A 15,186-nucleotide genomic window follows, 5' to 3' on the forward strand; every position below is an offset into this window, starting at 1 on the left:
AGTCATCGGTTGGGCGGTAGCACTCAGGAATGGCAACCTGCACTGTTAAGCAGGTGTTAAATAACAGGAGGTGGTGAAACCGAGAAAGAACAAAGGCTTTTCTTTGGGAGTCCTGGAATCGCAGTTCGGGGAGCACAGGTTCGGGGAAACCAGAAAAGTGCTGTGCTCTAGTAGGGAAAGCAAGGGGTTTTATGAAAAATAAGGAAGGGGTGATTACATGAGGCAGATAAAGAAAATAAGGGAAAAAGGTGCTAATTTGGTGCTGACCAGTGGAGCCACTTCTGATAACTACTGCTTTATTTTTGCTGTCAAATTAAGTTGTCCCTAGTATGTATTAACTACCTTTACTGTCTTCATATGACCTGAATGCCAGTTGCTGTGTTGAAATTTAACTGTTTGTAAAACTATTGTCGCTTCTGGCTCAGTTCAAGAGTTCATTAGTTGGAAAGGAAAATGGAGCATCAAGATGGAATCTCTCAGGTCCAGAAATTTAACACAATTCCACACAGGCATGTCAGAAATGAAGAATTTTGAGAAATGTTATTCAGTTTCTCCAGATGTCACCTATAAAAATTAAAAAAAAATGTTTTGAGGCCGAATTTAACCAACAGACGCTTTTAAAAAACAAATGCACATTTATTTTTATCCAGAATCAAATTTTGGATTTAAGCAATCAATTCTGTAATGATCTCTTCTTTCAGAGTGACTGGTTGGTTGGTTGGTTTGTTCTTCTTACAGGAAGAGGTTTCCTTCCACTTGTTTGGTGAGGAAGATTCTTATTTTAACAAGTTCCAGAGTTCTTGGCTCTTAGAGAGAGAGAGGTAAACAGATCTACGAATTATTCATCTCCTGAAATCTTCCTGTTTTCTTACCACCACCCTCTGACAAGTTGCTGGGAAAGAGCTTTTAATTAAGGATCCATGGACCTGTAAACTACATAGCTGGAAGCACATCAAAAACTGCACATTCCCAGCTCTCCAGAGCCTGTCACTACCACCACCACCACCACCCCGCCCCCAGCCCACTGTCCTACTTTTAACCTCCTAGACTAGGCTTGCCTGTTGGTACGCTTCATATAAATGGCATCAGAGACGACGACCTCATTTGTATCTGGTTTCTTTCACTCAACAGTAGGTTTGAAGAATTCTTCCTTGTGACTGCATATAGGTGTGATTCATTCATTCTCTCTGTTGTAGACTATCCATTCTGTAAATGCTGTACACCACATTTATTTCTCTATGCTACTGTTAATGGAAATTTGTTTTCCAGTTTAGGGTTATTTTTAATAGTGGTGCTATAAACATTCTAATACGTGGCTTTCTGTGAACATATGTAGACCATTCTGTTAGATTATTTTTTATTTTTGCCAGATATGTCTTTTCCTTTTGCTTTATTTTTAATCTTTCTCTATTCTTTTTTTCCCAAGTGTCAGATATTTTGCGGGACCTAAATTTTTAAAATCTACTCAAAGACTCTGTTCCAGATTTCATAAACAAAATATTATACAATTATAGGATAAAAAAAGATTTCTGTAAAGGATATAATTCTCATAAAATTTATTCCATCCAAACTCTCCATGAAAACACTTTCAAAAGTATCCTAAGAAAAATGAACATTAATCCAGGAGGATGCAACATAGAAAGATATATAGAAGGAATAAATAATTCATCAAAATTTATAATTGTCCCAAAAAAGCAAGATTCCTCAAATTGTATCTCTGTAATAAAATAATTGAATAATTCAAACCTACATGGAGGGAGGAAATGAGATATGAGAGGTAAGAGAATTTTGGCAAGATATATATGTTTAAGAAATTGACATTATAGGGGCACCTGGTGGCTCAGTCCTTAAGCGTCTGCCTTCGGTTCAGGTCATGATCCCAGGGTCCTGGGATTGAGCACCACATGGGGCTCCCTGCTTGGCGGGAAGCCTGCTTCTCCCTCTCCCACTCCCCCTGCTTGTGTTCCCTCCCTCACTGTGTCTCTCTCTGTCAAATAAATAAATAAAATCTTAAAAAAAAAAGAAAGAGAAATTGACATTATAAAATAAAGAGAAGTATTGTCCTTAGTAAGTTAGGAGAGAACATCAGAAGAATAGTAACAAAAGAATATTTAACTTCATAACAGCATGGGAGAAAAAAGAATATAACTAAAATGATATGAAAGTTAAAAATAAAATGGAAAAGATGTCCTATTATATCAGTTACTACAACATATACAAATAGGTTAAAAACACAAAAGATAGAAACCTAGGACACAGAAGAGTAAACAAGGGAGGGGAAAAATCCCTGCCATTATGAAGCATAAACATCACTTTAAAAATTCTTTGGAAAAGAAAAAATGTGCTTACATAATTTAACATTTTGCAAACAAGGGAAAGATGACATTTACAATTCTTGGATAAATCTAAAGAAGTAGTTAGAGCTAATTTATCATCTTAACTGTACTTATCATATACCAATGTTGAACAAAAGAAGCAGTGAACTCGAAATAAAAAGTGTAGATAAAACTAAAGGCAAAAATCAATAAAAAGGAACAAAATTGAATGACTACAAAAAGAGCTTTTTCTAGAAATTAATTAAACAAACCTATGGTAAAAATTACTAAGAAAATTGGGGTGCCTGGATGGCTCAGTTGGCTAAGCGTCTGACTCTTGATTTCGGCTGAGGTCGTGATCTCAGGGTGGTGAGATCGAGCCCTGTGTGGGGCTCTGCGCTGGTTGTGGAGCCTGCTTAAGATTTTCTCTCTCCCTCTCCCTCTGCCCTTTCCCCCATCTAAAAAATTACTGAGAAAATTAGAAAAAAAGAAACAATATAAAATGAAATATGAGAAGTAGAACTGACATAATAGAAAAAAATAAGACAATATTATGAACATTCATATCAATTTGAAAACACAAAATGCATAAAATTCTGAAAATGACAAGTTGGTCATAAAAATTTAAAGACTGACACTTTAACAATAGTAAGTCTTCCAATACATGACTATAGGATATTGTTCCATTTGCTGTGTTTTCTCTAATTTCCTTCATTGATTTTTTTAAGTTTATTTATTTTTAGTAATCTCTACACCCAACTTGAACTCAAACTCATGACCTCAACGTCAAGAGTCACATGCTCTACCTACTGAGCCAGGCAGGTGCCCCTCATTAACATTTTATATCAGTATGCAAGCCTTTCACCTCCTTTGTTGGGTTTATTCCTAAGTATTTTATTCCTTTTGGTGTTATTGTAAATGGAATTGTTTTTCCTAATTTCCATTTCAGACAGTTCATTATTAGCGTGTAGAAACACAACTGATTTTTGTATGTTGATTTTGTAATTTTACTGAATTTGCTTATTTGTTCTAAAAGTTTTTTATGGAGTCTTTGGGATTTTCTACATATAAGATCATGGCATCTGCAAACAGGGACAGTTTAGGTCTTCCTTACTGATTTCCCTGCCTTTTGTTTTGTTTTGTTTTGTTTTTCCTCCACGAATTACTGTGGCTAGGACTTCCAGTATTATGTTAAACAAAAGTGGCAAGAGGGAGCATTCATGCTTTGTTCCTGATTATTGAGGTCAAGCTTACAGTGTTTTACCACTGAGTGGGTTGTTAGCTATGGGTTTTTCATATATGACATTTATTATGTTGAGATACTTTCCTTCTTTCTATACCTAATTTGTTCAAAGTTTTTATCATGAAAGTGTTTAGAATTTTTCAAATGCTTTTTCTACATGTATTTAGAGGATTGTGTGATTCTTATTCTTTATTGTGTTAATATGGTGTAGCACATTAATTTTCAGATGTTGAATTATCCTTGCATCCCAGGGATAAATACTACTTGGTCATCCTGTATGAACCTTTTAATATGCTGTTGGATTCAGTTTGCTAGTATTTTGTTGAAGATTTTTGCCTCTATATTTGTCGGAATATTGGCTGGCTGTTTTACTTGTGACGTCTTGGACTGTGATGTCAAGGTAGTGCGGGCTTCAAAACATGAGTTTGGAAGTCTTCCCTCCTCTTTAATTTTTTTGAAGGAGTTTGAGAAGCATTGGCATTAATTCTTGTTTAAATGTTTGGTAGAATTCACTAGTGAAGCCATATAGTCCTGGCCTTTTCTCTGTTGAAAGTTTTTTGATTTCTGATTTACTCTCCATACTAGCTATAGGTCTCTTCAGACTTTCTACTTTATGATCTAATCATGGGAGGTTAGATGTCTCTAGGAATTTATCCATTTCTTCTAGGTTACCCAGGCTTTTAGTGTATAATTTTTTAATATTGTCTTATGACCCTTTTTATTTATATGGCATCAGTCTCTTCTTTCATTTCTGATTTTATTTACTTGAGTCTTCACTCTTTTTTTCTTAGTTTAGCTGATAGTTTATCAATTTTGTTTACCTTTTCAGAAAACCAGCTCTCCGTTTTGTTAATTTTTTCTATTATTTTTGTTTTTTCCTGCTCAAATTTTTGTTACTTCCTTTTGCTAACTTTGAGATCAGTTTTTTCTTCTTTTTCTAGCTCCTTAAGGAATAGAGTTGCGTGTTTTATGCAATCCCTATCAAAATTCCCATAGCGTTTTTTGACAGAAATTAAAACACACACACACACACACACAATTCTATAATTCACATGGGACACAAAAAACCATGAATAGTTAAATCAATCTTGAGAAAGAAGAATGAAGCTGGAGGCATCATACTTCCTGATTTCAGAATATAGTACAAAGGTACAGTAATCAAAACAGAGCAGAACTAGCATAATGACAGACATATGGACCTAGGGAATAGATTAGAGAACTCAGGAATAAATCCACGCATTTGTAGTCAACCGATTTTTACAAGGGTGTCAAGAACACACAATGGAGGTAGGATCATCTCTTGAATGAATGATGTTGAGAAAACTAAATATCCACATTCAAAAGCATGAAACTGGACCCTTCCTTCACAACACCAGAAAAATCAACTCAAAATAGATTAAAGACTTAAATGTAAAACCTGAAACTATGAAACTCTTAGAACACATGGAGAAAAAGTTTCCTGAGATTGGTCTTGGCAATGATTTCATGGCTATGACAACAAAAGTACAGACAACCAAAAACACAAATAGACAAATTGGACTCTATGAAGCTAAAAAGCTACTGCATGGCAAAGGAGACAACAGACAGAAAGGGCAGGCTACAGAATGGGCAGAAATACTCTCAGGAGTCCTTAGGAGACATAGTTCATCACAAGCATGCAAATATTGCTTTCTCACTGTTATTAATGCATCTAAGACTGTAACCTATTTGCATGTATTTGAGCTATGGAACAGGGAATGATTACTGAGATTCACCAGCAAGTAGTTCCAGCGTAGGCAACAACTTTTGGCGGCTTTCAGGGTTCATTCTTCTCCACATGAATCTTAAAGGTCTTGACTCAAGCCCGAAGTGTCTGTGGTCCTCCAGTCCCTTGCTGATGGTTCGTAGCCCTGAGCCTCTGCATCTTACTTCTCTCACTTACTGTCACATCATCTGGCCTAATGAGTTTCTAAAACTGGTTTTCATTTTATTGAGGGCATGTTTCCAGGTATGTTTTTAAGTTAGTCAGTGCTAGTGATAAAAGATAACTTGAGCTCCGGAAAAATGTTTCAAACCATCTAAATGATAAGAGGTTCATCTTCAAGGGGAACCCTCCTACGCTATTGGTGGGAATGCAAGCTAGTGTAGCCACCTCTGGAAAACAGTACGGGGGTTCCTCAAAAAGTTGAAAATAGAGCTACCCTACGACCCAGCAATTGTACTACTGGGTATTTACTCCAAGGACACAACTCTAGTGAACCAAAGGGGCACCTGCACCCATGTTTGTAGCAGCAATGTCCACAGTAGCCAAACTATGGAAAGAGTTCAGATGTCCATGGGCAGATGAATGGATAAAGATGATGTGGTGCATATATACAATGGAATATTACGCAGCCACCAAAAAAATGAAATCTTGCCATTTGCAATGACCTGGATGAACTAGAAGGTATCATGCTAAGTGAAATAAGTCAATCAAAGAAAAACAATTATCATATGATCTCACTGATATGTGGAATTTGAGAAACAAGACAGAGGATCAGAGGGGAAGAGAGGAAGAAATGAAACAAGATGAAACCAGAGAGGGAGACAAATCATAAGAGACTCTTAATCTCAGGAAACAAACTGGGGATTGCTGAAGGAGAGAGGGGTGGGGATATGGGGTAACTGGGTGATAGACATTGAGGAGGGCATGTGATAGAATGAACACTGGGTATTACATGACTGATGGATCACAGACCTGTACCCCTGAAACAAATAATACATTAAATGTATTATTGTAAATGTAATTAAATGTATCATTGTAAATGTAAATTAATTGAATTTAAATTTAAAAAAAAGCTACTTAGTGGCAGAATTAAGCCTCAGTTGAGGGGAAAAAAAAAGAGAGGTTAATCTCCAAAGCATATAAAGAACTCCTGCAATTCCGTAGCAAAAGAAAACTAATAACCCAACTAAAAAAATAGGCTAAGAATCTGAACAGATATTTCTCCAAAGAAGATATAAACGGCCAACAGGTATGTGAAGAAGTGCTCAATGTCATTAATCATCAGGGAAATGCAAATCAATACCACAATGAGATATTACCTGACACATGCTGGGATGGCTGTTATCAAGAAAACAAGACAGGGGCGCCTGGGTGGCTCAGTTGGTTAAGCGACTGCCTTCGGCTCAGGTCATGATCCTGGAGTCCCGGGATCGAGTCCCACATCAGGCTCCCTGCTCGGCGGGGAGTCTGCTTCTCCCTCTGACCCTCTTCCCTCTCGTGCTCTCTGTCTCTCTCTCTCTCTCTCTCTCTGTCTCTCTCAAATAAATAAATAAAATCTTTAAAAAAAAAAAGAAAAGAAAACAAGACAGGGCAGAGTTAGGAGGGCTCTGAGTTCATCTCCCACTGACACACCAAGGCAACAACTACATGTGATGCAACTCACTCTGAAAACAAGCCTGGTGAGACTGGTGGGACAGATTTTTCATAAATAAAGACATAAACAGAATCCCATTGAAAAGGGGAGGAAGGGCAGAGGTGCAGCCAGGAACCAAGCTTCCAGCATGGTGACCTACAAGCAGAAGGGATTTCACAAGTGCAGAGGTCCTCCCCAAGGAGCAAGGGGATCAAGCCCCACATCAGGCACCCCGGGGGCTCTGATACAGGGAAGGGAAGATGAGGCCTCATAATGATGGGGGAAACAAAGGCAAAAGAAATGCAGCTTAAATTAAAATTGCCTTACAGGGCGCCTGGGTGGCTCAGTTGGTTAAGCGACTGCCTTCAGCTCAGGTCATGATCCCAGAGTCCCGGGATCGAGTCCCACATCAGGCTCCCTGCTCAGCAAGGAGCCTGCTTCTCCCTCTGACCCTTCCCCCTCTCATGTACTCTCTCTCTCTCATTCTCACTCTCTCAAATAAATAAATAAATAAATCTTTAAAAAAAATTAAAAAAATAAAATTGCCTTACAGCTTGCAGCTCACTGATAGACACCTGAAACACGCAAAGTGTGACCTCCCCCAAAGAACTCCTGGCTGCCTTAGTGACTTAATGTTTTTTATTTTATTTTATTGTTTTATTATTTTATTGATTAACATATAATGTATCATTTGTTACAGGGGTACAGGTCTGTGATTCATCAGTCTTACACAACACCCACCACAACACATACCCTCCCCAGTGTCCGTCCCCCAGCTACCCCATCCCCCTACCCCCTCCCCTCCAGCAGCCCTCAGTTTGTTTCCTGAGATTGAGAGTCTCTTATGGTTTGTCTCCCTCTCTGGTTTCATTGTTTCAACTTTTCCTCTCTTCCCCTATGATCTTCTACCTTGTTTCTTAAGGTCTGCATATCAGTGAGATCATGTTTAATAGTAACCTTATCTTGGCAGCAGCTGGCCCTTCAAGGTCCTGAAAAGCAAGGCTTTTCAGATTCCTCCGAGACTTGCTCCATCCCTAACCCCCACGAATTAGAAAGTAGGCAATGAGTCACTGCTCACAATCCCAGTATTGCTCTTTCTGTCCACAGGTCCTGTCTCTTCAGTAGGGAAGGGGTGAAGGTATAGGCTGGGGAGATAGAAGGCCCCCGAATCCCTTGACAAGGCTCTGGAACTATTCCTGGCAAGTGGAGACACTGAGACAGAGCAGAACAAGAGATAAGGCGGGGCATCTGAGTGGCTCAGTCTGTTAAACGGCTGCCTTCAGCTCAGGTCATGATCCCAAGGTCCTGGGATCGAGTTCCGCATTGGGCTCCCTGCTCAGCGGGGACCCTGCTTCTCCCGCTCCCTCTACTGTTTCCCCCACTTGTGCTCTCTGGTTCTCTCTCTTTAGAAAAAGAAAAGAAAAGAAAAAAAGAGATAAGGGGAAAAACCAAGACAGCACAAGAATCTCAAGGCCACAAGCTTCCCAATCGGTTTCAATAAAAGACTGCCACTAAACGGCCTCAGTGGCAACCCACTCAGGACCCCTCTCACTCTAGAGAGCTTTTTCTTTCCTTTCTGCTCTCACCTTCACTTCATAGCTTCACTTTACCCTTTTGTGTCCATGAGATTCATTCTTCCACTCCACGAGACAAGAGCCCTGCAATCCTGCAACACTAACACCTGGCTTTGAAAATCAGCCGGACTTAACTCCAGGAGCTTTGAAAATTGGTGGAGCTTCATTTGGGGAGAGCCAGAGGGATACAGAAATTGAGACTCTTAAAGGGCCAGCACACTATATCACTCTGAGACCCAGCACAGGGGCCGCATTTTGAAAAGCACCTGGGTTATCCATGAAGATTTATGGACTAATTTTAGCATGTCTGTGAATTACTATTGTTAATTGATATATATATATCTATATTCATATAGCTATAGATATCAATCACATCTTCTTTATCCATTCATATATATATATATATATATATATACATATATATATAATGGAATATTACTCAGCCATAAAAAATAAAAAAATGAAATCTTTCCATTCACAACATGGATGGACCTAGAGGGTATTATGCTAAATGACGTAAGTCAGAGAAAGACAAATACCATGTGACTTCAGTTATATGTGGAATCTAACAAACAAAACAAACCAACATACCAACCAACCAACAAAAAACAGAAAGATTCATAAATACAGAGAACAAACTGATAGTTATCCAAGGGGAAGGGGGTGGGGGAATGGGCAAATTTAGGTGAAGGGAATTAAGAGGGACAAACTTACAGTTATAAAATAATGAAGTCACAGGGATGAAAAGTACAGTATAGGGAAAAATCAATAATATGGTAATAACTATATAACAGAAGGTAGCTACTAGTATTGTGGTGAGCATGTGTAATATATAGAATTGTCAAGTCACCATGTTGTACACCTGAACTAATACATAATATTGCATGTCAACTGTACTTCAATTAAAAAAAACTTGTTAATAACTAGAAAGAAACAAAACAAAACAAATAAAACAAGAAACAGAAGACAACACATGTCGTCGGTGAGGATGTGGAGAAATAGGAACCCTTGTGCGCTATTGGTGGGGATGCAAAATGGTACAGCCACTGTGGAAAACAATATGGAGATGTCTTTAAAAATTAAAAATAGAACTATATATGATGCAATCCCAATTCTGGATATTTATGTAAAAGAATTGAAATCAGGAGCTCAAAAAGCTATTACTATTTTCATGTGTTCATTGCAGCACTATGCACAATAGTCAAGATGTGGAAACAACCTAAATGTTGATCTACAGATGAATTTCATCTACAGATGAAAATGTGATATATACATGCAATAGAATACTACTCAGCCTCAAAAAGAAGGCAATTCTGCAATAGGTGACAATATTGGTGAAGCTCAAGGACATTATGCTAAGTGAGATAAGCCAGTCACCGAAAGACAAATGCTTCATGATTCCACTTATGTGAAGACTCTAAAATAATCAAATTCATAGAATCAAAGAGTAAGCAGTGGTTGCCAGGGGCTGGGGAAAGGGAGAAATGGAGAGCTACTAACCAATAAGCATAAGTTAAGCAATGTGCGTAAGTTCTAGAGATCTGCTGTACAACATTGTACCTATAATCAATAATACTATATTGTATGCTTAAAAATTTTGTTAGGAGTATAGATCTCATACTAATTGTTCTTACTACAATAAAATAAAATCATTTAAAATTAGGAAAAGAATAATAAAAATCAGCATAAAAATTCATAATTTAATAAGCCAGTCACTTTGAAAGCAATTAAGCTGAAATCAAAGAAAACTCCACAGACCCAGATAATTGTGAAGGAATAGAAATAGCCATCTTATATACATGTTCCTAAATGGAGAACTATTAAAAGATTAAGTTCTTTCTCTGAGGTTACTGTCAATTTCAAAACCTTAATTTGAAAATTTTATTTCAAAGCCAGGGAAAGATAATTTAAAAAAATGAAAACTATTGTCCTGTTTTATTTATAAATATAAGCAAAAATATACTCCCAGAATGATTTAACACTAGATATCTCTCAACGCAGTTTATCATATTAATGGACTACTATAGAAAATTCATATGAGGGGCGCCTGGGTGGCTCAGTTGGTTAAGCAACTGCCTTCGGCTCAGGTCATGATCCTGGAGTCCCGGGATCGAGTCCCATATCGGGCTCCCTGCTCAGCGGGGAGTCTGCTTCTCCCTCTGACCCTCTTCCCTCTTGTGCTCTGTCTCTCATTCTCTCTCTCTCAAATAAATAAATAAAATCTTAAAAAAAAAAGTCTTTAAAAAAAAAGAAAATTCATATGACTATATTAACAGATACAAAATTACTTCTTAAGTTCAACAGTCTATATATAATAAAATGACAGAAAATAGAAATATTAAAACGTTTCTTGAAATCGATTATATGATTAATAGCCAAACACTGCAGCAAATACCATACTTGAGAAATTTAAAACACAGTCTTTAATTTCAGAAAAGCAAGACAAAGGTAACTGGTGTTATTTAATATAAAAAAGAGGTATAAAAAATAGAAAGGAAAAAGCAAAAATGTCATTGAGTGCACAAGAGATGATTATCTACATAGAAAACTTTTAGATAAACAGAAAAACTTTTAACTAATAGTTTAGCAAGATTTCCAAATATAGGTTAGCCTAAAAAATCCAGAACTGTTCCTAAATCACTAATAACCAGCTAGAAATTTTCATTAAAAAAATAAGATACTGGAGGCACCTGGGTGACTCCCGGGATTGAGTCCTGCATCAGGCTCCCTGCTCAGCGAGGAGTCTGCTTCTCCCTCTGCCCCTCCACCCTGCTCATGATCTCTTTCTCTCATGCTCGCTCTCTCTCAAATAAATAAATTCTTTAAAAAAAAAAAAGATACCATTCATCATAGTGAACAAATTAAAAGTACTGAGGAATTAATTTAGCAAAAATTATACAAAACCTACAGAGAGAAAGTTTTAAAACTTTCCTAAAAGACATTCAGAAAGACTTGAATAAATGAATAGCATATTTATGGGTGGAGTAAATTACACTGTAAAGATATCAATGCTCTCTAAATTAAATTAATCTATCAATTCAGTGTAAGACTAACCAAAATTGCAGCTATATTTTTTTAATGAAATAAACTTATTTCACGGTCTGTGTGTGTGTGTGTGTGTGTGTGTATCCCTGAAGAGATACATCTTTAAAAAACACAAAAAGGGATCTCTCCCTACCACATTTCAACATAACAAAAGACCATAATAATAAAAACTATACGCAATCATGAAGAAACTAAAAATTCAACAATGGAACAAAACTCTCTACCTGAGAGAGCTAAAAACAGAGCTCATCAATAAGGAAAGGGACAGATTGTATATAAGTGATGTTAGGAAATCTGTCTCATTACATGATGAAAATTAACAGTACATGTCATTCCTGCGTTATGTACAAATGTTAAAAGACCTAAATATGAAATAGAAAAATATGAAGCTAATAAATGTGATTATATTTTTGTGAACTTACATGAATGATTACTTCTTAAATAAGTCCCCAAATTCAAAGTGTTAGGTGAAAAAATTGATGGATTTAACAACATTAAAGCATCAAATATTTCTGTTCTTTTAATGATATAACTGAAAAATTTAGTAGTGTGGTGCTAAATAGGGAGAAGTAATCACTATCTAGTACATAAAGAATCTAGAATATAAAGAATTTCTGCAAATACAGACAACAACCAGAAGATATAGACAAGAACCTCAAAGAAAGGGAAACCTGAATGGCTGAGAAATATATATATATATATAGTCATAAATATATGAAGACATGCTCATATTTATTAATACTCAAAAAAAAAAAGCAAAATTAGAGCAGTCATTCAACTAAGGGTCTTGAATCAGGGAATGAATAGAAACATTCAGTCATTAATATTAATACCATTTCACTTGAACCCACTAGTTCATTAAACTGGATTATATAAACAAATCTGTTTCCATTTATTTTTAAAAATGGTAATTGCTTCTACCGAATGGATGATTTAATATGGAAGGTTAAGTCTTAAATTTGAAGTATGCACAATGACAGCAAAAATCACACACCTACCAATTACCTGTGTGCAGGAAGAGAGTGGCTCACTAAGGATTCCACATCAGACTGTCTGGGCTGGGGGGTGGTTTTAAGCACATTCTCTGACCTATAGGTCAGAGATGATGTTGATAGATTCATAAGATGAATAGAGCCCAAACACTCCCCCTAATGGAGCAATAGATTATAAGAGCATTCTATGAATAAAAAATTGGAAGATTCAGATCTCTTTAGAGATTGATCAAAATATCTTTTCAATGCTTAATTCAGCATAAAAATACTCCATCAACAGAACTTGAAGGTTATTTCTACACTGTAATAGTGAGAGTCATAACTTATGATTCGTCCTGTTGATACCCACTACACTCCCAAATTTGTACCTCTGGTCTCATCTGCTCTGTAAATTCCAGATTCGTACATAATTGACATATTCTCTTGGATGTCAAATAGGCATTTAAAAATTAACATGTTCAAAACAGAACTCTTGATCCTCCCTCAAAATTTGTTCTTCCTCGAATTTTTCCCCATTTATAAAAGGTTTCTTCAGTCTATGCAGAAATGTTTAGAATCATCAAGATAATTTCCCCCTATTTCCCCTCTATCCACATCTATCCAGCTGCAAACCCTGTCATCCTAAACCTCTCCCTAATTCCTCAATTCCCAGGGCTACCACCCTAGTCCAGACCACTGTTGACTCCCACCTTGACTCTGGCCATCACCTCTCTAAAAACCTCCTTGCATTCATCCTTGAATTCTAAGAAACTTTGTCCACATTCCAGTGAAAGAGATCTTTTTAAAGGGTAAATCTGATCCTTGTGCCCTCTTGTTTTAAATACTTCAATAGATTGGTATTGCAAGTAGTAAAAATCCCAAACGCCTTTCAAGGCCTGAGGGCCTTACCTGTTCTAAACCCCATCTCTATTTCTAAATCATTGCTCTATGCACACTGACCTCGTTTTGTCTTGGGACACACCCAGCTCATTCCCACCTCAGGACCTACAATAACTCCTCCTTTTTTGTCTGGAATACTCTTCTCTGAGAATGTCACTCAAAACTCTTTTCTTACTCAGGTTTCAATTTAAACATCAGCTTCTCAGAGAGACCGCTCAATATAAACTAATCCCATAGTCTCTTTCAATTACATCATTCTGCTTTATTTTTTAAATAGTGCATATCACCACCTGGTGTTCTCTTGTTTCTATGTAAATTTTCATTGACCACCTCTCCCTACTGAGACATACACTTCTAAAACTTGCCTGTTTTAGTTGTACTTCTATTGCCCTCACTGAGAATAATGCATAACAATATATAGGCACTCAACAAATACTTCTTGAGGGAGCCTGGGTGGCTCAGTTGGTTAAGCGACTGCCTTCGGCTCAGGTCATGATCCTGGAGTCCTGGGATCGAGTCCCACGTCGGGCTCCCTGCTCAAGGGGGAGTCTGCTTCTCCCTGTGACCCTCTTCCCTCTTGTGCTCTCTATCTCTCATTCTCTCTCTCTAAAATAAATAAATAAAATCTTAAAAAAAGAAGTATTTGTTGAATAAATAAAAATATATTTTAATGTATTAGTCCTGTAAAGTAAGACCACTTTCATCCTACTGTGGCTTTGTGAGGTAGATTTATCTCAAGCCTCCAATCTCAGCCTTGTTCCCCACTCAGTGGACCCTCCCACCAATAGTCTGAAGTTCATATGCTCTTTCCTTCAAAATCTGTTCTAAAGGAAGACTCTTTTTTTTAAACATTTTAATTTTTTTATTTTTTTTTTAGATTTTATTTATTTATTTGAGAGAGAGAGAATGAGAGACAGAGAGCATGAGAGGGAAGAGGGTCAGAGGGAGAAGCAGACTCCCTGCTGAGCAGGGAGCCCGATGTGGGACTCGATCCCAGGACTCCAGGATCATGACCTGAGCCGAAGGCAGTCGCTCAACCAACTGAGCCACCCAGGCGCCCCTAAAGGAAGACTCTTAAGCTCAATTTACCATCAGTATAAATGACTAACAGTCTACCTTTATACAATCCCAAGTAAGATATCATTTGACCAGGGATAAACTCTTGACTGCAAGAATTACTAAGTAAATGGAAAAGAGTTTTCCATCATCATTCTTTCCATGACGAATTTTGCCAAAGCCCTTGAAATGTCTTTTTTTCATATTTAAAACTAGCCCTATTTTACCCACCTTCCCTATCATAGACAAGTAGTAATGCAACTTACTTTTTCTTTTTCCGGACAAGATGGACAATGATCAATGAAATACATAACAAAATTATGAGTGGACCAACTGTACGCAACCAAATATAAGAAGAACCAGAAGTACCTGAAAGACACAAACCAGAAACATGTTATTTGTGACTATGCTTAATTTCTGTACATTGTACTGTCATTTTGACACTTAGAATCTGCAATACTCTCTTGATTTGCCATTGCTTCATTGACATTCAAATTGACACTATGAGATTATTTGCCATAATCAATTTTATAAAAGAATATACTAATGTATATTCAAAATGAAGACAGACAATATTGAATAACATTTTATGACACTCAAGAATAAGGAAAAAAGATCAGACCACCCAAATATTCAACAAAAGAAGATGTTTAAAGAAAAATATAATGTAGTCACAATGAAATAATACTCAATTACTAAAATGGA

The 15,186-nt window shown here is 36.9% G+C and overlaps 1 protein-coding gene across 5 annotated transcripts in view; it reads right to left on the reverse strand.

Annotated features, from left to right (window-relative positions):
• Positions 1–354: 354 nt before the first annotated feature.
• Positions 355–15,186, reverse strand: part of LOC113918559 (OX-2 membrane glycoprotein-like) — a 39,820-nt gene continuing 24,988 nt past the window's right edge. For 3 of the 5 annotated variants that reach the window (XM_027587111.2, XM_027587106.2, XM_027587110.1), the window contains 2 exons: positions 14,748–14,850; positions 616–806 (listed from right to left, as the gene is read on the reverse strand). In XM_027587111.2, coding sequence (XP_027442912.1) covers positions 782–806; positions 14,748–14,850 — 128 coding nt within the window. In that variant the 3' untranslated portion in view covers positions 616–781. Of the gene's footprint in view, positions 565–615; positions 807–6,799; positions 6,859–14,747; positions 14,851–15,186 lie in introns of those variants that run through there. The other 2 variants (XM_027587108.2, XM_027587107.2) reach the window with 2 other exon arrangements.

The sequence above is a fragment of the Zalophus californianus genome, chromosome 1 (genome assembly GCF_009762305.2).
Source record: "Zalophus californianus isolate mZalCal1 chromosome 1, mZalCal1.pri.v2, whole genome shotgun sequence".
NCBI classification, from domain to species: domain Eukaryota; kingdom Metazoa; phylum Chordata; class Mammalia; order Carnivora; family Otariidae; genus Zalophus; species Zalophus californianus.